General features: G+C 46.3%; 1 protein-coding gene across 22 annotated transcripts in view; it reads right to left on the bottom strand.

Annotated features, from left to right (window-relative positions):
- The window catches only part of JAKMIP3 (Janus kinase and microtubule interacting protein 3), a 62315-nt gene that overhangs the window by 5718 nt on the left and 32639 nt on the right, over nt 1-23958 (bottom strand). For 6 of the 22 annotated variants that reach the window (XM_014945356.1, XM_014945371.1, XM_014945358.1 and 3 more), the window contains 19 exons: nt 22931-23050; nt 22040-22186; nt 21210-21341; nt 20711-20746; nt 19576-19635; nt 17995-18123; nt 16391-16519; nt 14645-14728; nt 13875-13937; nt 13331-13429; nt 12455-12553; nt 12308-12367; nt 10686-10751; nt 10178-10246; nt 10005-10082; nt 7194-7397; nt 6786-6851; nt 5787-5828; nt 4065-5220 (listed from right to left, as the gene is read on the bottom strand). In XM_014945356.1, coding sequence (XP_014800842.1) covers nt 4975-5220; nt 5787-5828; nt 6786-6851; nt 7194-7397; nt 10005-10082; nt 10178-10246; nt 10686-10751; nt 12308-12367; nt 12455-12553; nt 13331-13429; nt 13875-13937; nt 14645-14728; nt 16391-16519; nt 17995-18123; nt 19576-19635; nt 20711-20746; nt 21210-21341; nt 22040-22186; nt 22931-23050 — 1929 coding nt within the window. In that variant the 3' untranslated portion in view covers nt 4065-4974. Of the gene's footprint in view, nt 1-4064; nt 5221-5786; nt 5860-6785; nt 6852-7193; nt 7398-10004; nt 10083-10177; nt 10247-10685; nt 10752-12307; nt 12368-12454; nt 12554-13330; nt 13430-13874; nt 13938-14644; nt 14729-16390; nt 16520-17994; nt 18124-19575; nt 19636-20710; nt 20747-21209; nt 21342-22039; nt 22187-22930; nt 23051-23958 lie in introns of those variants that run through there. The other 16 variants (XM_014945365.1, XM_014945372.1, XM_014945368.1 and 13 more) reach the window with 13 other exon arrangements.

The following is a 23958-nucleotide window of genomic DNA, read 5'->3' as shown; positions in this document are numbered from 1 at the left end:
ACCCGACACCATCCATTTGTGTCGATCAACCTTGTGAACATATGCTACCCAAAGGAACTATTCATGAGCACAAAAGCATTTAAACTTCATAAATATTTATAGGACAGGAATCTGAAACGCTGTTCCTGGAGTCCCAGCCCCCCCGAAGCTTCTCCCATCTCGCAGGGCTGGGGTGAGCCCGGAGCGGGTGCATCGGGGCGGGCTGGGATGTCAGGCATCGCCTCTCCAACGCGGGCAGCCCTGACCTAGATGGGAGCCTCCACGTCGCCTCCCATCACTGCACCCGGCAGAGATGGGGCTAACCAGGATAACAACCACTACTGCCGATTTTTAACCATTTCTAGTCGCTTTCCTTCACAATTTTACACCATAGACAGACCCACACGTGGGGCAGGGCTGGGTCTCCGGCCCCACATCACACTGGTGCAGGGGGAGCGCAGGGGCCCTGGCAGCACGGGTGGGCTTTACCCATCTCTCCTTAATGGAAATCCAACACGGACACACCAGAAACTGCTTCTGCTTTCTCTGTCCTGTGATGCTCAATAGCAGGGTTTTAAAGGCTGTTTCCTTCCACCACAAGCCATCGACGGGCAGTGCTCCTTTCCACGGCGGTGTCAGGAGACATAGCTGCAATTAGCACTCTCACAAATCTGCTAAATTACAAATTTACAGCCTTTAGGGTTCGCCGTTCCCTCTCTGGGTACAATTAGTGCCAGCTGAAAAGGTTGCCTTGATTTGATGATGTGTGAGTATTTCACAGTCCTAATACCTCGGTGACTGGGGGCTCCCCGACAGCCCCTCTGACACCCCTGTCACCAGCTCCTTGTACCCCTGGGGTGTCTTCTTGTTTACGAGGAGGAGACTGGCCACGGGGCCAATCTGTCTGCAGAAAAAGCCATCGACAGATGGAAATCTCCCGCATCTGCCCCTCCAGAGCTGCGTGAGGCCGTTACGGGGCTTGAGTTTCTCAGCCACGTTCTGCTTTCCCAGGGGAGGTTTATCCGGGATCCCTCCCGGCCGGAGGAGCAGACGCGTCCCCCGAGCGTCCCCCCCACAGCGTACGTGTGCTGAACACACACAGACACCCTACAAACAGGAGAGTTTCATGGAGCAGAGAGAGCACCCCCCTTGTGTGATCCTCTCCGTCACCCTGCAGCCACCCCACGCCCCGTCCGTCCCCCGGCCGGGCTGTCCCCCCTCTGCCAGCACCCCCAAACCCCAAACCCACAGGAGCAGGGCTGGCAGACACACGATTCTATGTCATCATAAAACCAGACAAAAACCAGACAACTAAATGTTTAAGACTGGAAAACTCAGCATCCTGATAGCTAATAGTGCTAAATAGTAAAGTCAAACATTGATCATTCTCACCTAATTATCTAATCAACTGTGACTGCCCAATACATCAAAACAGAATCTGCATTTTTATGCTTCTATGTACACATATTATATGGAAAGGATACCTCACGTCCAGGATATCACAGAATATCTCAAGTTGGAAGGATCATCGAGCCTATGATGACACATATGATACTATCACAGTTGTGCCACTTTTTCAGGTCTATTACATGAAATGTCTATGAATAAAGAGCACGAATTTACCAAAAGTTGTGCCTATCGGCACTGTGAACTAGTTATAAAAAAAATGTGGTTTAATCCAGCTAATTTGGATGTAAGATCAAGATCTGATTTTCCAGATAATATTCCAATGGTTTGTTGTGCATCTTGGCTCTACCAGAAGTGGAAGGGTGAGGTCCCTGCCAGGAACCAAGAAAAGGTTTCTGCTAATTTAGAGTATGCTCAAAACCCCATGTTTTTCTTCCTTTGCTGCTATGGATCAGTGTAACAACTTCCTCCAAGGTTTTGACTGCTGCAAGCCTTGCAAATTAATGCTATGCATATATAAATGTATTTGTGTATGTATGCAGGGGGTGTGTACACAGAGATATCAATTTACAAATATAATGCATTTTTAAAAAACAGTTCACTTTAGAATAGATTTCCCAGCTAATTAATTCTTCAGGCTAATACTGAGTTTGGTACGTTATAAAAATCTGTGTCCTTATTATTTACAAGAACTCAGCAAGAATAAAATTAAGGGAAAGAACGTATCAGACTTAATGACAAGTGAATCTGCTGTGCCTGGGAGTACTTCAGAAAACGAATGATGAAATGAATTATTATCTTTAAAAATAGCTCTGTGGATCCGGCTTTTACTGTGCAAACCCCAGGAGTTGCGCTGAGTGTGTGTTTCCATTGTAATTACCTGTTTGTTGGTTTTCCCTGACAGAGCCCTGCGTTGCTGAGAGGACAGAGGGGTGAAGGCAGCATTGCTGTGAGCGGCTGGTGCGGGGGGCACAGCAAGAAATGCTGGAATTGAGCAGAAATGTCTCAGTGGGTGTTTGTTCCAAACACTGGGCTCTGTCGGGAGCGTGACTCCAGTTTTCTTTCCAAGAGACAAACATGGGATGGAGGGTCCTGGGGTGCTGGGGGGAAGGAGATGCAGCACAGAGCTGCTGCTGCTGCTGCTGTGCACGAGTTTACGGGGTGTTTACACTCTGAGAACTCTTTGCTGCCCTCACAGACCTGGGAACACCCCTATTGATGACGCTGTGTCTCAGGTACAACAGAATAGGACCGGGGCCTCTTGGTCACAGGGAGTAAAGGGTTCCCCCGGTGCTGCCCAGGAAGCAGAACATGGAGCTACTGCCATAATAACCCAGATGCTCTGCTTAGGAGGAAGGTCTCAGCAGCTTCAGACTGCTTTGCTGTGGGAGTTCAGGAAACAGAACAGCAGCCTCTTCACAAAGGAGCTCTCCCCGTGACCAGAGCGCTCCCCAGACGCGCCCGGGGTCTGCGCCGTGCTCAGCCTGTCCTCGAGCACCGGCCTGTCCCATCCCTTCCCATCTCATCCCATCCCATCCCATCCCATCCCATCGCATCTCCTCTCCTCTGAGAATTCAGACTGACATTGTCACCTCCATGCATTTCAGTTTGTAACACCCCCTGACCATTAAAGCAGAAACACAGCGCAACAACACACCCCACGCTGTGACACAAATTGGCCATTATTAATCTGCAGGAAATCACTCTATTCCTGAGACAAATCCTGCTCTTTCCTGAGATGGAGGAAGGCACACAAGTTACAGTGCAGCAGAAATGAGCAGTCTTTGATTCATTTTCTCTCCATCTTTCCACAAATGCTGTTTGCTCATTTGGACTCTTAAAGCCTTGGGTTTCCCCTGCTCAGTTCACTTTAAACAAAGATGTTTCGGGTCATCCTGCACAGCAAAGACCTGCCAATTAGCATTCTAATAATGTAGCTTGTTAGCCTTAGCTCTGTACCCCTGTAAAGAAAGCCATTTGCAACCCCTTTCAAAATGCATGAATATATGTACACACACAGAAGGCAGCTGATAGAATATTACGGGAAAATTTAAGCTCCAGTAGCTCATCATCTCCCCTGTGGATCCCTTCTAGAAGAATGGGCTGCTAATCTTAAAAAAACCCAACCTCTTCTGCCAACTAAAGCACACCAATAAGAATCAGTTTGGCTATGGGATCAATGCAGAAAGAAATTTAAAGTAATTATCTACCAAACCAACAGGTTCATGTGGAGAGGGGCAGCCCTGGCGCAGGAGTGACCCCAGTGAGAGGTAAGTGAAATTGTGAATTAAAATACTTTCCTGAATACTATTAGTCTTTTCAATTCAAAATGAAAATTATTTTCATGTACTGTATTTAAAAGAACCATTTTTAAAGCCCTGTGACTGCTTGCTGCTCGTACAAAGGGGACAGTGCATTTCCTTACCTGCCCAGCACTTTTTTGTCGTGACCACTGACCTAAAGCAATAAAGTTGGCATTTGTCATTATATCATACTGAAATTCAATGCTAAATTACTAAAGTTAAAGAGAGAGAGAGGGATAAATAAATAAAGTTTACTTAAAGGCTCTGGTAATTTCAAAGTTTTCCCTGCATTGTCATTAGAAGCATTTGAACTTGATCGAGGGGGACGGTGTGTGTCACTGCCCGACCAGCTGGTTTCCCACCGACCCCTCTTACCTGCCAGGGGCTCTGGCTCTGGTTCCTGCCCCTCGCTCCCGGGGGAGGGCAGCTCCCCCCACCTCCTGCCCTCGGGGACCTCGGTGACACGGTGGCCGTGGAAAGCTGTGGACGGGAGCCTGTCCTGGCGACTCTCACCGCGGGGATTTCTTCTGGATTCTCCCTCCTCCACCTGTTTTTCTGGAGGATCCATTTCTCCTTCCCAGCTCCGGCACCACCTCCCGGGCCCAGGGTCCCTTGTCCCCAGGTTCTTGTGTCGCCCCAGCCCAGCGCCCGCGGGGCCGCAGAACGTGTCGCCCACTCACTCCTTCCCAGGTTGACATTTTTGTTGGGACAACGTTAGGTCTTTTGTCATCATTTAGGGACAGCAAATTATAAATGATGGTGCCGTATTTCTCATGGTGCTGGGGGCCACGGTCTGCTGAAAACTCCCCCCAAAACTACAACTTGATTTGCTGGAGGGTTCAAACACACCCTCAGGTTTCTCCCTGAAGCTGGGCCCCCGGGGTGTTCAGCCAGCCCTGGTGTACCCCGCGCCACGAACAAACCGCTTCCTTTTCATTCACTTGTATCTTGTCGTGAGTTACTCCTCTGGAACTCTTCCTAAAATCTCTTTTTCAAGACAGATTTTCAAATAACTATGAATAACAAATATAAATGCGGGACATACAAAAGAGGAGACGGGCACTTCTCCAGAGAAGCGATGTGCTGCCTGCTTAGCAGGGAACCAAAGACATTCAGTTGACCTGAATCACCGTAGAGCTCCGTGAGCAAAGCCGAGAGCTATTCCAAGCAGCAGAGCCAGGACTTCCACTGAAAGTCAGTTCGAGCAGCAGAGCCAGGACCCCAGGAAGGAGCCCATGGCTGGAGGGAGGGAGGGAAGGGGTTTTTGGCTTTCGTCTTTGTCAGCTCAATTCTGGCTTTTCCCAACGCTCAGAGGGTCCGGTGGCGCAGGCACCACCCGCGCAGACACTTCCACACACCCTACTTCAGCTGCAGTCTGAAAGGGTGAGAAGGATTGCACCTTCCATCGCCGGCAGCAAAATGTGAGAGATATTTGAAGTTCCTGAAATGGCCATGTCTCTTTTTGTGTCTTGGTAATCAGTGCTGTCTTCCTGTTAGTAACAGAAGGAGCAATTCCAGCTTCCTCGGTAGGCTGGAACAAGAGAAGGACACAAAAACATGGATCAAAACCCAGTATATCTGGGCAAAAATGACATGCAGGAAATTACGGTAAGGATTATATTTATAGCTATCTGTTTGAATTGTACAACTGATGAAAAAGGATTTGTGTTGCATTTCTGTAGCCTTTGGTGACTAATGGGGAATGATCCCCTCGATGCCATCCACAACCTGGCAATTCCTGCCCTCCCTGGAAGCACAAACACATCTGCATTTTATCTCCTGTTCCCTGGAACAGAGGTGGGGCTGGGTAGTATCCAGGGCCCCAAGGCACGATGCTGGGAGAAACACCTTTATAAATGACATGTCCCCCCACCAGCCTGAAGGCAGGACAAGCCAACGCGAGGGCTTTGATCCAGCTGTGAGCGTGGCAGCCAGCCCGGCTGTGAGGGAGAAGGAGCAGTGGCTTTAGACACTGCCATTTTTGGGCTCTCTGGGGCACCTCAGGAGACCCCCCAGCTCTGCTGAGGCCTGAGCAAGGGGAGGGCTCCGAGGCTTTACCAAACGAGGAGGGGGATCAGAGGTGATGTGAGGGCTTACCTTTTGCGTGTGGCCTGAAGGACTATGACCAAAGAATGAAAGCTAAAGAGAAAAATAAAAACAAAAATAAAAACTGAAAAGGGGAGGGAGGAGAGGAGAAAATGGAAGAGAAGAAAGAGAATAAGAGTTTACAGTGTGTTTAGCTGAGAAATAAGCTGTGGTTACAGACAGAGTGCAACAAAACTCGGAGTTGAAAAGAAATATAAAGTGAGAAGGTCGGTCCGGGGCTCAGCTCAGCTCAGGCAGAGCCCAGCAGCCCTCGGGCTGACCAGAGTCCTCTCCTGCCCCAGCAGAGCCAGCCCAGTCACAGCCAAGGGCTCAGGAAAAACGGGGTGGAAAAAAATTAGCTGAATTCTTCTGATACCTCAAAAAACCCCAAACCCCAGACTGCTAAGGTTTGTGCTTAGTTTTGGGTGAAAGTCTGGCTCGGTCCCTGCTGTACCTGAACAAGTTCTCCCATGGGAATCTCACCAGAAATAGCTGGTTTCAGATGAGGGTGATTTTAGGCTAAAATTCAACAGGTTTGGCTTGCCCAGAGACAGCTCGATGCCATTAACCAGGGTGACAGTGGCTGCTGTGGCTGCAGGCCAGCAGGGGAGAGGAGAGGAGCCTCCTCTCTCCCCTGGGGAAGGCAGGTCTGAGCAGATGCTGGAGATGGGAGGGAGAAAAGATCCTCAGCTCCGTGCCCAGAGCACGTGCGAGACCTCACCCTCTGCCCCAGCAGCTCTCATCCCCTCCCAGGGCAGATGGACCCCCATCCCTGCCCAGTCCTGTGCTTCAGACTCAGTGAAGGACAAGAGAAGTGAAGGACATTTCAGTGGGTAACACCTTTCCTTCTCAGAGGGACCAGTGCAAATGCAGAGTGGGGTCCTGGCGCTCTCGCATTAGCTCCCTGCACTAACAAACACAAACTCCTCATGGGGCCTTTTCCTTAGCCGAGGTGAAATGAATACATGGTCATGTGCACATACAGTAACTGTTTCATCTGCATTACCTTACCTTTTCCTCTAACTCTTTTATTTGTCTTTTTTGGCCTTCAATTCTTTCTTCTAGCTCTTTAATTCTCTGTCAGATTTCAAATAAAAAAATATTTATTAACCAACCAAATACAGATGTACCCAGAAGACGCATTATTTTGGGAGATATAAATTGTATGTGCTTCTAAAAAAAATAAATTGGTTTTAAGCTGTAGGTGAGTCCTCCGTGACTGTCACTATGTGTGACAAAGTCACAAAACCCAAAATGCCCTGTTTGTAGAATTATCCAGGGCAAATCAAACTCTGGCCCTGGGACCAGCCGTTCCGGGTACAGCTCTGGGAGGAGAGGCTGGTGCTCACAAGTTCATCACGTTCCCATCCAAGGGACCATCCCACCCCTCGTCCCACGTGCCCGTGCCCCAGCACCTACCTGCTGTGCGTGTTGGATGAGCTCCATCCTTTCCCGCAGGATTTGGGCGTCCCTCTCCCGCAGCTCACTCATCACCTGCCGCTTCCATTGCTCTACCGCGCTCTTCAGCTTCTCTTTCTCCTCTTCTGAAAGAAGTTCGGAAATTTTGGCTCCAGCTTCTTGCTGCAGGGCATCATAGAGCATGGCTTCTAATTCCAGAATTTGCTAATCAAAAACAATATAAGGCTGTCAGCTTGACCTTGTCTCTGTTCGGGTGAGGATTCTGTCAGGAACTGAAAATCCGACCCCGGGAAGGCAGTGGGAGGGGAGAGGGCTGTGTGCTGAGCACAGGAGAGTGTGGAAAACCCAATCCAGGGGAAAATACCTGAGGCTGCTTTCACCCCGTGGGGCTGTGAGCAGCGCTGGGACCGGGACAGTCCCCCCAGCCTGGGCTGCCCCTCGAAAATACAGGGGTGTCAGCTTCTCCCTTCCAGAAATGGGGAGATGGCCGCGGGGAGAAACGGCAAAAAGGAAAAAGGGAAAGGCAAAAGGGAAAAGAGGTTCATAAAAGACTCATTTGGTGAGTTACAGATACTTTTAAAATGCAATGTTCAGTCTCTCAGCTCTCCTTTCCCAGCTGTGCTGCTCGCAGCAGCAGAGGATACGGTTCGTACCCCTGTTCATACTCCTGCCAGGAGGGAGTGACTCCCTGCTGGGTGATTGCAGCTTTTTGTACCAACCAGCTCAAAATGCCCTGTGTGAAGGCATTTCCAGCACTTTCCCTGGCAGAGCTGTCAGCTCCCAGAGCTTCATGCTCAGGAAAAATCTATCTGGTAGCTGGGCTGTGTTCCTGCAGTCTCTGGCTGCAGAGCCTTTCCTCACTGCATCAGGAAATGTCTCTTGCACCCAGATTTCACTGTACGCTCCACATTTGCTGAGATACAGAAGTGTGTAGGGAATGGACTGGCAATGTTTCCCCCGGGTCACCAACCCTGGTGCCCCTCTAGGGCGGGTGACCTTGCCAGACAATGTCTTCTGCTTCAAAGTCCAAGGGGAATGCTATTCCTTCATGCAAGCCAAAAAACAAGACAAAATCTTTTTCTGCAAGTTTGATATAGAGCAAGAGACAAAGCAGCAAATGGTGGCACCTTTGCAGACCCTCTCCAAAGCTGGTGGTGTCTTGCCACCACGTCTCTCCATGGCTTCAGGAGACCATGACTGCTGCAATAGTGGGGTTTGAACCTCTGGAGAGGCTGTTTGAAGGTGTCATAGGTGTCTGTAGTGATAATTCATCTCAGTTCAAAAATTGTCAAGTTTTTCCACCTGAGGCTGCTGCTGGTGTTCTCTTACTATGTCTTAGCAGAGTTAGGACAGAAGAATTTACAAGTGTTTACAAGAATAATAACATCATGGCAGGAGTTATGGACACTGATGATAATGGAAAGACAGCAACCATGGTATCTCTGGGGGGAAGATCAGACAAGATCTCAGAAGAAGATTCTGCTTTCACTTTAAAAATAACACCAACATCCTTGATAACTGTAACTGTGCCACAAATGCTGTTATTTGGAACATGGATTCCTGTTGGGCCTCAAGCCTCGACTGTACAACCGTTATCCCTCCCTGAGTACGCTGACTCGTGAAGAAGGAAGAGCATGGGGAAATTCCTGCTCTCCGGAGCAGCAGCAGCGTCAGGAGTCTCTGTGTGAGCCAAGAGCTTCTCGGAGCAAAATTCCCCGCCAGCAGCCAAAGGGAGTGAAAACCGTGCAAAAAGCTTAGTGGTTACAGCTGGTAATCTCGTTGGCTGCCGTTTGCGGGGAAAGATTAGCGGCTCCTCATCTCACGAGGCACAAAGGAAACATGGCAGTGAAACCAATTACAGAAATCAAAAGAGCTTTTGCCACTGGAATTTTGGAGCAGAACAGAGCTTTCTCACTGCTTCCAGCCTGTGTTTGTGCTGGGAGTGAAGCCCACGGCTTTGCCGGGGGACATGGTGGGATGCACTCAAAGAACGCCCATGACAAGAGCATCACCTCTCTCGGGGCTCATCTTTGAAGATGAATCCTCCAGGCTCAGCCTTCGGCTGCCCCAAACTGCATCTCCGAGCAGCTCAAGGCTGCAGGGGATAATCTGTTTTTAGGGCTGAGACCGCAGGGAAGGGGAAGCTTGTGTCAGTTCCAAGGTTTCTACTGTGCACAGACATTGGTCCCAGACAGCTCAGCATTTGGCAAAATCAGTCTTAAAAATCATCCTTACAGGACAGAAAGCGTACTGAGTAAAAGCTCTCCCAAATGGTTAGAGACACAAATAGAGAATAATATCCAGAAAGAGAGGCATAAATACTCATTGCCGTGTAACTGGGCTTAACACTGAAATGGAACTGAAAGAATGAGATAAATCGATACGAAAATTTATGCATTTATGTCTTTCATGAGTATATATTGAACTTTTCTCTAACTGAGCTGTAATCCAAGATCTAAGGAAATGTCTAGGCTAAAATCTCTATTTTGGAAGGAGAAGAGAAGTTACTGAAAACATTATTTTCCTATCAGTCATTTATTGAGACCTCTGCTAAATTAAAACTTGTGTTTAGGAAGTTAACGTTCAGTTAACTCCTGCAAGGACCACCCAAACCCAAGAAACCCTGTCTGTAGGGGGCTCATGGTAGCGCAGGGCACAGAGGGTATAAAATTCAGCCTGTTTAGTCCTTGGGGGACTCCATGAGCAGCATTGCTCAAAGCAGAGGGGTTTTCTACAGAGAAGAGACTGCAGATATTACAGAATGAACGTTAACCAAGATGACATCATTCAGCCAAGACTGATCTTCCTCACCTTGTGAGCTTGGTCCAAGGACTGTTTCCTGAAGTCCAGCTCGTCATCCAGGTAGCCCTTTTGCTTGCTGAAGAGCTCCTGGGGACAGAAGAAGAGGGGTCAGTGACACAGCCCTGGTGCAATGCCCCTCCTGCCGCTTCTCCCGACGGTTCCTCCCCCCCCAACCCCGGTACCTTTTCGTTCTCGAGATCCAGCATCTTCTGCTGCAGCGCAGACTCCGTCACCTCAATCTGCTGGAGCCACTGCACAGAGACAGAGGGTGCCTGAGCCTACGGAGCAGAGCCAGGGTGGCTGAGCACCCAGCTCTCCCTGCACCCGAGGGTGTGCAGCACCCACCGCCAGGGCTTACTTAAATCCACTGAATAACAGGGGGAAAACTAACTTCATTATTACATCTTTTCTTTTCTTTCCATTGGTAATGGCAAAAAGCATTGTTTCAAAGTCTAGCCTTTTACCTTCTAGCATCATTCTGCTAATGAAGTAACATTTTAAAATAATCAATGTCTGTATTGCCTGAATGTTACCTTTTAATTGACAAAAACTAGTGTAAGTATAATTCCACGTGAACAATCAGAACATTTTGCGATGAAACTATGACTGATATCAGCAGTGTGTTCCAGTGGGCTGTTGTGAGAGGGTCAGTGCTCCCACACGGGCGTGCAGGGGTGCAGTTGTTCTTACCTTCTCAGCCAGCGTGAGAACTGTCCTTGCCTGTATGACAACCACTTGCTCTTCATTGCTCAGATTCTGCACCAAAAGCAGAACGTAATTACAACAAATCCCAGTGTCTTGCTATTAACCCACTACTTGGGCTACTGCTGTGTTAAATAAATATGAAATTAAGTATGTTTAAGGAACAATAAACTAAGGCAAAGAAAATTAGAGTTGTAGTGCAACAGTGTTGTAAAAACGATTGTAACTATTAATGCTGAATTGTTATCATACATATAATTAATTCTTCCAAAATCCCCACATTTACCAAACTACAGATATTGGCGCTGGATCTATTTTCCCCCCCACCAGGGAATAAGCACACAGTGACACAAGACAGAATCAAGCTTAGCACAACGTGCCATTAAGAGAAGAGATGCAGCCTTAAGCCCTCTGTGTTCCATTACATGCACAGCAGGTTAATAGTCCTTACTCCACACAGCCAAAAGGCAGGACTTTTGTTAAGATGTTAGGTTTTCAATTCATGTTTTGGCCTTTTTTGTTTGGGTTTTTTTGTTTGTTTGTTTTGTTGGTTTTTTTTTCAAATGAAAATACAGAAATTCTGTTTTTGTCTGAAAGCTCTGAGCTGAGAACTGTGCACTCCCCCTTGTGTCCTGTCTGGAATTTACTGGTCGTGTGTAAGAGGAACAAAACCCGAATGAGGAGGAATTCCAGACTAGACTAGACATTACGGACTAGAGATCATTGCTGTAGGTAAAGAAGCCAAGAGGAAAAGAAAGGGAACCGAAAACATGAGAAAAACTGTTATTTTTTTGGTTGCTGTTTAGCCTCCACATTGCCTGTGTGGGACGCTGTCCCAAACTGCTCTGCACGGGACCAACCCACCACCAGTGACCCACTGGAGACACCCTTCACGGGGATTACAAGATCCATTCTCTTTCCACACAGCACCGGGTCAGCTCAGCTCATTGGTGATTAAGCTGATAGGGATCATTTTTTTATTCTTTGCAGAAGAAATCTTCTTTAACAGAAGACCCTCTGCTCCCCTCTGCCCCTCTGGCCAGGGGGGCTCGGGGGTTCTGCCCATGGAGGAGAGCACAGGAAAAACCACACACAAGGGCAAATAAATCTTCTGTACCCATAACTATAGGTATAATTAACCACTGCCATTCGCTAAAGGAGAAACACTGTCAACTTCCTAATTATTTGTTTCTTCTTTTCATGCTACTATTGTAACGTTTTGTTGATATCCTGGTTACCGTCGGAGGTTTATGGATTATTAGACAAAATTAAAATACACAGCTGCTAAAATGCAAAAGCCAAGCAAATGCAGAGTAAGCAAATAAACAAACCGTGTGTGAACAGTGACCAGAGAAAAAAAATACATCAAAGCTTCAAAATGTTTCCAAATCATTGAAAATATAAAAGCAATACTGTGACAGCAAGATCCCACATGGCACTGGTCAGAGGGCTATAAACAAAACCGTAAAAAGCCAGAAAGGGCTTGGCTGGAGCCCAGTGCTCGGGGCAGAGGGAGGCCAGGCGGTGCCGTAGCAAACCAAGGAGGCTTTGCTGAGTAAGAGCAGCACAGGTATTTACCAAAGCATGCACAATTTATTAAAGGAACATACACTTACGGCGTTATCCCCTAAAATGTCCAATTTTTTCATCAGCTCTGCTACTACTATGTCCTAACAAGAGAAATGGAAAACCAGGAGTCAGAACAGAGTGTCTGATTTTATTCAGGGAAGGGAAATTAGGAAACGAGAATCCCTTACTGTTACACCTTCTGCCTCGCAGTACACCTGGAGAGGGCTCTTCCCCTCGGTGAAAGGGCCGTGGTGGAAGTTGATGGCAGGCGACCGTCGCTCTCTCTCCTGAAATGACAAAGATTGCTCGGTTTCGGAACGTCACGCGTGGCAGCTTCCCCAGGAACTCGATAAAAGGGTTCCTGCAGAGCAGGACAGACGGACACACCAACAGCACTGCCATCTCCCACAGGGCTGCTGCAGCCGGCACTGGCCAGGGCCACTGACCTGTTATTTCAACTGCATAATACATCTAAACAAAACTATACACTTATACCTAGTATAATATAAACAGCATTTACATTTGTCTTGTAACTGGCTGCTTTGTTAATCTCTCATTGGAGAACTCGGAAAGCAGTTTCCAAGAGCTGATAGATGCTGTTTATTCAGGTGATGATACAGAAAAGAGCAGGCTCAGTGGAACAAACAGAGGGTCTGGGCCATGTGATTCCTTCTCTGCAGGATTAGCAAGAGGTGAAACACAGCAATGATTTTTGGTAATGAAAAAAAGTTCCTTTTTCTTTCCCACGTTCTGATTTTATCTCTCTGCATTTTCGGAGCAGATGGAGTGCAGTAAAATGTGTGTCTACATCATGGGCCAATCTTCTGCGCCTTAAAAGGACTGAAGTAGTAAGACCCCCAGAACAACTTATCAAGAACACCAGTACTGAGCCCTGGGGTTTTGGGGTTTGGTTTTTTTGGCTCTTTTACCAAGCCCTCTGGTCTCATTCAGTGCAAAGCAGCTCTTCAGAGTAAACGTGGGCGAGTTCCCACACCGGGGTGCCCCGGCCTCGGCTCCTGCAGCCCAGGGCAGGGAGCAGGACTGTGGCTGCAACACGTGCTCACCTCAAGCTCCAGGATCCTGAACTCCAGGAGCTCGTTTTGGTCCTTAACGTCCTGCACATCGTGTTTCAAGCGAGCTTCCTCAGCTTCCATTTGTTTTATCTGTGAAATAAAGCACCAGCTGTTAGCACCGTCTGCAGAGGGTCCCTGGAGACCCACCACGCTCTGCCCGTGCCAGGGGAACACGGGGGTCTGAGCCCACCCCTGGGGTCAGCACAAGCAGGGACCATAGCACCAGTGCCACGGGAACACCAGGCTTTGCCCACAACCATGGGCTCACACCGGGACATTTTATGGGGCGACAGGGAATGTCAGAAAATCACTTTTTCTGGCAGGTTTATAAGGATCTTGTAACTACACGTGAATTATTTCTAGTAGAGCTGTGTGATACAGATTAAAATACCATATTAAAATACTTACTATATTAATACTTAAGCTACAAATATAGTTTGAATAATACAAACAGAATATAATAAAAATATATATATAAATATAATAATAAAAAAATAAATATAGTTTGAATAATACAAACAGAAAAATTGAACACCTTTTCTACCAGTTCTTGATTTCTTCTGTACAATGCTTGCTTCTCCTCAATCCACTTCATGTCCTTGAAAAAGAAATGGCCAATACTGCAGGTGAAGCTGGCAATGTTTAGCACAAACCCAGCAGCAAGTATTGCATTAAATCACACATTAGAGCGAAGGGACAGAATAACATTGCATATGAAATTGTAGTTCCATTATTTCCTGTGATACAAAAGCTCACCCTTTCTGTCTTATTTTAACAGACGTAGTATATACAAATGGAACAGAAACACTCCAGTGACTAGAAAACAGCTTTCAGATAAAAGGTTGGTTTGCCTTAAAAGGGGTATTTCTAGCTATGCAGTTACTATTGAATTTCAACTATACTGACTACATCTCTCTGAACACTAGGCAAAATAAGCCTTATTTTGAAACAAATTTCTTAGTTTGATGGATATATAAAAGTCACAAGCCCCAGAACATGATTTATCAGTAAGGTTAACAATAACAAGAGTTGAAGCTGGAAAGGTAAGGATCAAATGATTTAGTATTATTTTAAAGTTCTCAAAAAACATTTTAAGTTTCTGGCTGTTTTTCTGGGGATGGTAATTGCTTCCCTGGTACGGCTGCTTTGTAAGGAAAGAAGCAGCTATTGAAAAGTTGCACCAGGATTATTCTGCAGACAGACAGACACCCGCAGTGTCACACGGAAACGGGGCCAGGCACGTCCCTAGACCCCCCTCCCACCCCAGAGGCTGGAGAAAGGGCTGGTGTTTGCTGCAGGCATTACCTGCCCCTGCTCAGCGAGGGCCTTCTCCAGGTCTTCTATTTGAGCCTGGGATCGGTGGATTTCTGCTTGGAGCTGCTCACGTGTCTGTAGGATACGAGGGAAAAAGACAAAAATAATAAATCAAACTTTTGCTAAAAGACAGAAGCTAACCCAAGTACAGACCCCTTAAAACATCAAATACTTTTAACAAATCATTTAAGTTATGGGGCAGAATAAACTTGCAGCTAAGCACATAACATTAGTCATTAGCCATAAGAAGGAATCTGTAAGACAGGATAATAATGTTGGGAGTGAAGTCACAGTTAACACAAAGAGCCCCCATCAGGTGACAGAGACACCCTCTCTGCAGCGAGCAGCCTTCCCTCCGCCAGAGAAAGGGGTTTGGAAAAGCTGGTGTGATGCAAAGGCTCATTTCTCCATGAAGACAAGTTAAATGATTGTGTCACAGTTCTGGGCACAGCTGATTCCTCTAATGTTGGGCTGCGTTAGGGGGCTGAGAGCAGCCCCTGCAGACGTAATGAGCTCCCGTGCGCTTAGTGCCCCGTCTCAGCCTCCCCCTGTACGGGCTGGAATCTTACGAGACTTAGAGCTCCATGCCAATTTAAAACATTATTATTATTAGCTGTTTTGTTTTCTAAATATTGTTTTATAGAACATTTTATTTCCTCAAACATTTATCTGCCATTTATCTTGTTATTTACAACGAAAATGATTTTATTTGTTTGCATGACCTGCATTGTTGTCTCTTTTCGTCCTACTATGGAAAAAGTAAAATGCAGTCACGTTTCATGGCCTGTTTCATTACGATTTTCTTCACCTGTGCCATTCCTAGCACTTAAGAGCAGAGAGCCTGCCTCTGGGAATGCTGATTTTAATGCAGCTTGGGCATTCAGAGAGAGTGAGTGACCTACTCGCCAAACTGGGAGCTCGCTGGGAGACCAGGGATACTGGGAGATACCAGTGGAGACAGTGGGGAAATTAGCAGTTAATTCTTTGAATTATTCAGTGGAAAAAAAACCAGACTAGTTATTTATCTAGGAAAGCCAAAATATTATTGTAAAGATGGAATTAGGCTAGAGGAATATGGCAGTTTGTTTTATGTGTAATTGTAGCCAGGGAACTGCCCATGGCTGGGACTTCTCCTGTTGGGCTTCAAACTGTTAGAACAGAATTTGTCCCTTTATTTCCTATATTCACCCATGAATTCTGTTCATGGTAAGTCCTACCATCTCCTTGTAATGTACAACATACTCTTAATAAATGTCCCCTTTTATGCCAGGTGTTTGGAGCCACACGGGCCGTGTGAGGCAGGCAGGCAGAATAGCACAGACACTTTGCAATTTAATTAAGAAAAAGAATCTCTCTTGGATATAAGCCCTCTAAACAGTTTATGAGGAATCATGTAATCTCACACAATCCAGAAGGAATTAAATACCAGGCATTATGTATTTAAGGCTATTTGTCCTAGATTTTTATAGAAAAAGAGCTTAATTTTAAGGATTTCCCATTAAAATTCTTTCTGAATTTCTCTCCAAGTGATCAGAGGTGAAAAGACTGAGCCGTATTAGTGGTGGTTCCTCCAGCCCACCAGCACATGATGGAGGATGCTGGATGGGCTGGTTGGTGTCAGAGCCCCCCGAGCCCACCCTGACCCCCGTATAGCTCCATAACAACCTGAGCACGTACAATTGGAAACCCCCACACAATTACAATCCTTTATTTTCATGTAATATAAGCCATTTAGACCTTAACTTCTCGTTCTGCATCCAATGTTCCTCCGACCTGTTCCTGCAATAGGGCGTACGCGCGCTGCAGAGCCTGGTACTCCATGGTCAGCTGCCGGAACCGCAGCTCCGTCTCCTCCTTGGCCATGCCCTGGAAGGCAGAACAAACACACATTGCCCCGGGTGCTCTTCTTCTGCAATGAAAGTAAAAAGTACTACAAGAGTGGATGACGTTTCCTTTCTCAAAAAATTGCTCAAATTATTACTTTCAAAATGCAATTTGAGAAGCACAGTACTAAAGATGTTGTTTATGTGCTCCCAGACTACTTCTCTTTTGTCCTGCAAACATCTCTTGCAAGAAAATGCAATACAGAAAAAAAATTAAGTTCCCCCCACCCTTGGAAAGCTAGAAACTTGCCATCCATAGACCATACTAACGACCGAATCGCCCTTTATTACTGTAACAGGCAAAGTCATCACATTTAACGGTGAAAATACAACTTTCCTGAAACAACAAAAGACCTCCAATCTGGAGAATAAGCCAAGCCTGACAGTCCCACTCAATTATTAAAACACTAATCTAGAGTTAATACTTGTAGAAATGGTGACATCGACATGAAAAGAGCCCTTCATCTTCTTGACTCTCCTTACAACACCCAGCACTGAGTGCTTTCATGTCAGGTTGACCGGAATATTTCACTCGACATGAAATGAAACTACACTGCTGGCTGCACGCGTCAGGGACAAGCATGTCAGCACAGGAATGAAAAATAAATAGGCTCATACATATAAGAATACACTCAGGTTTCCTGCAGCACAGCACACACCTGGTAACCACTCATGTATCTTTTATGATGGAGACAGGAATTCTTTAGGTCCCCTTTTAACAGAACTAATTACGACCCAAGAAGCAGGTGAAATGGCAGATGAACAATCGCAGCCATCATACTGCAAAAAGGCTGCAAGTCATTATGAGGAATTTTTTGTTCCTGACAAGATTCTTGTTAAACCCAGAAACACGTAACAGTATAGAGATCTGACACACACTGGGGAATGTGTTTGTAGGGAAGCCCTGCAAACCACCAGGGATAATCCCTCTCATTGGCATTACCAGCTGCCTGTGGGCACTCGGAGCCTCCCGAAAAGTCACGGCCTTAATATCCCAGGGAGGAACCAGCCTTCCCCTGGAGACTGGGTCTTTGTGATTGCTTCCTTCTCCTTCCACAAACACAAACCTTGTCGTTGAGGCTGCGCCCTGTGCCAAGGTCAAAGTGACAAACAGAAGGACCCGAACCACCTACACATGCACAAACCTGCAGGAGATCTGGGTGTGAACAGATCTTCCCAGGGCTGTCCAGCTTCTCAGTCTTTTTAGACCTCTGACCTCTAAACACATTATAAATCTAACATTCTCAGCATACAATATTTCCAGCTTGGCTAAAAGTTGTGAAAATACTGAAGACTTGAGATCCAGAGATATTAGCCATCATACACAGTATTAAACTTAACACCAATTTTTAATTTTCTGGTCAGAGGTGACAGATAAATGATATAACAGACCAGGAATTTCATTAAACATTAGAAGTGAGGTTTCAAGATAAAATAAGACATATTTTTGATGAATACCTCTTCCAAGTCATCTTCAGGAGTGCAAGGGGTTTGATCTGTCCGGTCAGTTTGATACGAGATAGAGGAACCATCGGACTCCAGGGAAGCTTCTTCATCGTAGCCAAAAAACGTCTCCACAACCGGCTTCTGGCAGAGAGAAGGGGTGAGAAGCGCAGCCCCGCGGGGTGGCACCGCTGCCATCGCCTGCCCCACGGCCTCGGGGACAGCCGTGGCTTTGGACACGCAGCTACACCCTGCACCTTCATGGGATTTGAACATACATGCCTTCGGAGGAACCTCAGTTCCAGATTTTTGGTAATTCTCCCTCTCGCTGCTGTTTGAAACACCAGCCAGTTCTTTACACACATTCAGTGCAGCTTTTGCACCCCATGACAGCGCTCTAACGACAGCTAAACCCATCCAAATCTCTGCAGTCCCTGTTTGCTGCGGGCTGTCACAGTGTGCCACCTCCAAGCCCTGCCTTTTTTAATGTATTTCCCTCCCAATGTCCCCAGCTGAGGCCGAGCACCCTTTGTGCTCCTTTGGGTGCTCATCGTGGTGGGAGGTGGGAGCTGGGTGTGGAAATGCCTTTGTTAATCCATCGCCATCACCACGATGTCCCTCCTGTCACCACCACAACTGCCACAGCAAAAGTCAGATTTGCAAGAAATATTCTCCTTGAAAATTTGAAGTTAATCACCACGGCAATGTTTTCAGTCTGAAGAAATCCATTTTTCCACTCAAATCTGCTTTGTGTTTAAAAGAATGAGGGTAGTGCTGGTCAAAAGAAGATTTACTGTTAAATGCTTGAAAGTCAAAGACGACATTTCAAACACAGTTTTAAAGATATTTGTAATTGTTGATCTACAAAAAACACTTCCAGATTTTGATTATTTTTTAGTATTTATCAGCAGTTAATAACTTTTGAAGGAGACAAAACACAGCTCTCCTTCAAAGGCCTGGTTGCCGTTTGCAGGATGACAGGAGTTAAGGAGTTATCTCACTTTGACCGCAATTCGTTATTTATTGATTCATTAGCTCCATCAGTGCCTTAACTCTTCACACGTAGAGCACAGCTTACTCTTAGGACCCTGACATTATACCTTGCGATGTCATTACAATGTTAATATAAATATTAACATCCTGCCAAGTATTCATTAACTAACATTTTCTTTTTCCCTGAGCTCTAACCATTGCTGCTTGTAACCAGCAATTTTCGCATGTTACTAAACTCCATAATGAATTATTTACAACCTACATATGTTTTCAGGCAGTGCCATTAAAAGATCATTTTGAGATGTGTTAATTCATAAAATCTGTCTCATCGTAAGACAATCACTGCACTGCACTCCCCCGGGACCGTTGGGGTAAGTGCAGAGCAGGAATGCTCGATGCAAATGGCTCCCCAGCAGGGTCTTTCCTGACTATCCCCATAGAGGCTGTGAATGTCCTGCCACTACACAACCCATGTTTAAGATCAGGACCCTTTTGCAGACCCTGGAGGGGAAGGTTTCCCCACACGTGGCTCTGAGAGGCTCGGAGCTCCCCGGGACGGCAGCACGCCCCGCAGCGTGTCATGGTACAAGCTGCTGCTATTACCTTAGGAATTCTGGTCATCTTTTTCCTTTGCTTCCTATACCTTAGGAGCTTATCACGTTCCTGAAAGAAGGAGATACAGACGTTAGTTGGTCTCAGAGAGCTGTGATTTACAGTTGCTGTGTCAGCACTAGCAGTCACTGGGCAAGCAAGAAATGGTAATGCAGTGTCGGGCACTGCCTCGAAATGCAATAGCCAAGCTTTCATCTGCCAAATGGTAGTTCTACCCCAACATCTTCCAGGTTTGCCATATACAAGTAGAAATTGTTCTTTGTATTCATGAAAGCCAAAATAGCAAAAGAAATATGGTTATAACCAGTACAACAGCTTCAGTGTCATTTCAGAGCTGCTCCATGAGCAATTGCGCTCCACTGCGCCTTCCAGGGCTCCTCCCTGTCCAGGATTCCAGAGAGTAACGTTCCAAAGGGAACTACAGGAACTAAAGTTCTAAAGGAACCCTATAATTTTTCATTTTAACCATTCTGTAAAAGAATGCGATGACATTATGGGAAATTGACAATGTGTCACTACCATCAGCCCGATGGCAAATCCCAGCAGCAGCGACAGAAGAAAATCAGAGGCTGGTTTTGCTCGGCAGCACAAGCTTTGCTGCACACTGGCCATGAGGAACTGAGCACTGACAAAGCACTACTCATTTTATCAGTATGTATTAGTGGCTTAACTTCACAGAATTTTTACTGGTAATAGCAAAGGGATGGCAGTGGCAAGGGCAGTGACTGAGAACATGCCAGTGTGGGTGAGACAAAGCTACTGATAATCAGACTCTGAAAAAAATGCAATTCCAGCATGGCAGAGCTGTCCTGGAGATGGGGACACTTGCTACTGGCCATCAGGACAGGGTGACCACGCTGACCTTTGCCTCCGAGGTCATCCCAGTGGTGAAAAAACGGCTTTCCTCTCACCAGAGCTTTCCTTTCCACTATCACTACACTTTTCTCCAGTGAACAACTTCTGCTGATACAGCCTTTGGCAACGTCTACGCTGAGAGAAACACCCTGTAAGCTTGCTGCCTGAATGGAGGGGTAGGTGACAATAAATATTATTATACCCTGCGTGCTTTTCATCAACAGCAGTTTAAATCTTTCAAAGATGAGGAACAAGTTAATTTCATGCTTACCATGACACTCTTCACATAGCCAGCAGTTTCCAGGGTCTAATAAAAAAGAATGAAATAATGTCAGTAACTGTATAGATACTTTTTAAAAAAAGGTTATTTTCTTGAGGAGCATTCTGATTTCAGTATTTGCTCTTTCCAAAGACCGAGAACACAACATTGCAGATCCCCCCCCTTACACACGGCCACCGTGAGCCCTGTGCTGTCTCCAGCTAATGGAGCTCTGGCATTTTCTCTGGCAGGGGCAGGATCTCTACTGGAGCTGCTGCAACGCTTCTGGCGTGCAGGTATGACATAGATGGAGAGGATTGTTCCAAATACTACGCCACAGATAGCTTATATTCATTTCAATGAGTAGCAATCACAGAAATGCCTGCCAGGTTTCAGTGATGCAAACGATGCCCGTTAGACCCCAGAACCCCGAGCACCCCTTGCTTCACCTTCCTGCTCTGCTGCTGCGGCCTCAGCCGACCTCTGGTGTGAGCAGCGGGATCACATTTACCTTGGAGAGTTCATCAATGATGTTTTGCTGTTCAATGACCTGTAGTCTCAGGAAATCGACTTCTCTTTCTTCCTGGCTGTGGTCAAGGTCGTTTAAAGAGCTCGGTCTCCTTATCGTTCCAGCTCTTTGCCTCTAAAAACCCAAGCACAGGGCAGAGAGGAACGATCAGCAGGAGGGTGTGTAACCCTTCCCTTCACAGCACGACTCTAATGGCTCTTCTGGCAGCTGCCCCCGTTTCTGGGCAATACAACTAGACCCTGAGCACACAGGGTGCTCCTGCTCCTCAGGGTGCTGCGTGAAGCTCGTGGCCACCAGGGAGGACAGTAGGCACGTGGGGCCACCATACCAAAGAGATGGGCTAGCAGCAGCCCAGCTGCATCTGCTCTTTAAAGCTGCCAAGAGCTAATTGAGGGCAGAGAAGGGAACAGGAGAGCTGGGACCAGTGTCCCTTCTCTCCGGGTTCCTCTCATTTGCTTTGATCTGCAGCAGAGCTGGAGCTGCAGCACCCACAGGGGTGGCCTCAGCTCTCCAACATCCCTGCAATGCCACGGCGTTTAGCAAATTGCCCACTGACAACATTCAACTGAAAAGAAGGGAAAAAAGATTGAAAAAAAAAAAAAGGTCTTCTTCAGAACTATTTGTTTTTAAATCTAAACCAAAACATTTTATATAAAACAAACCCACAAACCACCCAGTAGCGCACCACAGAACATCTCAGTGAGCACCCGAAAGGGAAAAGTTTCCTATCAAACTTGCTAGTTTGGGATGATGTCTGACTTCTTAATTAGCACCAAATCACATGTTCTCCCTGCAAGCACACACACACTTACCATCGCTATGTTTTCTTGCGTTACAAACTTTAATTTATTCTCCATTCGACGTAAGGCATGTGACAACTCTTCATTCTTTCTACTAAGGCGCTTGTTTTTGTCCAAAATGGGCTTATACTGACTTTCAGCTTCTCTGAGACGTTTTAACTGAAAGATAAAGAGAGAATTAACACCTCCAGAGCTGTTTTTTTTATCAAACATACTAATTGTTTTATTTAACTACCACACTAGCAGTGTTTTCTCCTTATGCAAAGTGGAGTTGATCAAAAACCCTTGGTATTTTCTATTGGGAAGCATATCGCTCCTCCTTCATGAGGTATTCTGTCTGTGCAACAAGCATATTACGTGGGGAATGCATTTATTTTGAAAAACAGAATCATAGAATAGAATCATAGAAGTGTCTGGGTTGGAAGAGACCTTTAAGATCATCTAGTCCAACCATCAACCTCACTCTGATAAAAACCATCACTAAACCATGGCTCTAAGCACTATGTCAACCTGTCTGTTTTTTTTAAATCCCTCCAGGGATGGTGCCCCAACCACTTCCCCAGGCAGCCCATTCCAATGTGCAATAACCCTTTCAGTGTACAAATTGTTCCTAATCTCCAATCTGAACCTGTCCTGGCACAACTTGAGGCCATTTCCTCTTGTCCCATCGCCTGTGACTTGGGACAAGAGATCGACTCCCGCCTCTCTACAACCTCCAAATAAATAAAAATTATTCCAGCTAATGCCATCTTAAAAAAATCATTGTTATCTAAGCAAAAGATGAGTGTAATGTGGCAAATGACCAAATAGGGAGTGTAAGGAGGAGGCATCCCCTCCTGCAATGATTTCAAACTGTCCCAGGGGCTCAGGCACGGCCAGGGCAGCGGTGCCCGCAGCACTCACCAGCTCGTTCCTCTCCTCCGACAGCAGCGCGTTCCGGTCCTCCAGCTTCCTGATGATGGCACTCAGCTCGGCGATTTTCAGTTGGAAACGACGGGCATCCTTTTCATCCAACTGCTGTTCCTAAAACAAAGATCAACTGCAAATAACTGTTCATAAGTGCACAGGCAATATCAGTATTTTTCAAAGCTCAAACTTTTTCTCATCCCAGATCCAAACATTTCAAAAAAATGATGTGGCAGAGCGTAACCCGTGTCCCCTAACGGAGCACGGAAAGCTGCAGGATGAGCCCAACAGGAAGTCGGGAGTGGCAATGTAACAAAGTATGCAAATGCAGAAGTATGTATATGCAAATACAGTCACAAATGGCAAACTTGAAAATAGAAAGGAAATTATCAAAAATCAAGGCCATGTTCCCAAGGTATGCCACTGTTGAACTGAGTGCTTCAGACACACCACCCACTCTGAGGACTTCGTTAGAAGAAAGTGATATTAAAGTACTGAAGTACAAATGGGGAAAATCCATGCAATTCTACCATTGCATAAGCTCTTCTTCCATAAAGCTGCGGCCCTTATTGGGCTCTAAAGGGTCACTCATGAAGGGGTAGCACTTTATCAGAGTGAAAATGCTTAAATCAAATTATAAACGAGTAGAAATATAGGTAGACGTGTCCCCGTTCAGAATCAGAGAGCAGTTACATCTATTTCCAAACGTGACAGACTTTCCCCCTCTCTAGGACGTGTTCTGCTCCTTGGCAGGGGCTGAGCACGAATGGGAGCAGGAGCTGGTGCTGGGGGCACTCGGGAGCTCGAGGTTCCTCATTCAACAGGTGCAGGAGAGGCTCGGGACAGAATAAAAGAGACTGGTTTGCTCATGTACAAGGATTTACGTTTCTACTGAGAAAATTAAGGCTGTTGCAAAAGAAATCTTGATGAGAATCAGCAATGAAGAAAATTTGCATACGTCAGATATAGGAGGTCAGTTAACTGAGGGGGTTTTAATATTAGCAAATGAAGGCAAAGGCAGAAAG

The sequence above is a fragment of the Calidris pugnax genome, unplaced genomic scaffold (genome assembly GCF_001431845.1).
Source record: "Calidris pugnax isolate Ruff unplaced genomic scaffold, ASM143184v1 scaffold89, whole genome shotgun sequence".
Classification (NCBI taxonomy): domain Eukaryota; kingdom Metazoa; phylum Chordata; class Aves; order Charadriiformes; family Scolopacidae; genus Calidris; species Calidris pugnax.
The sequence above is the reverse complement of the archived record's forward strand: the minus strand, read 5'-3'. Positions and strand labels throughout refer to the sequence as shown.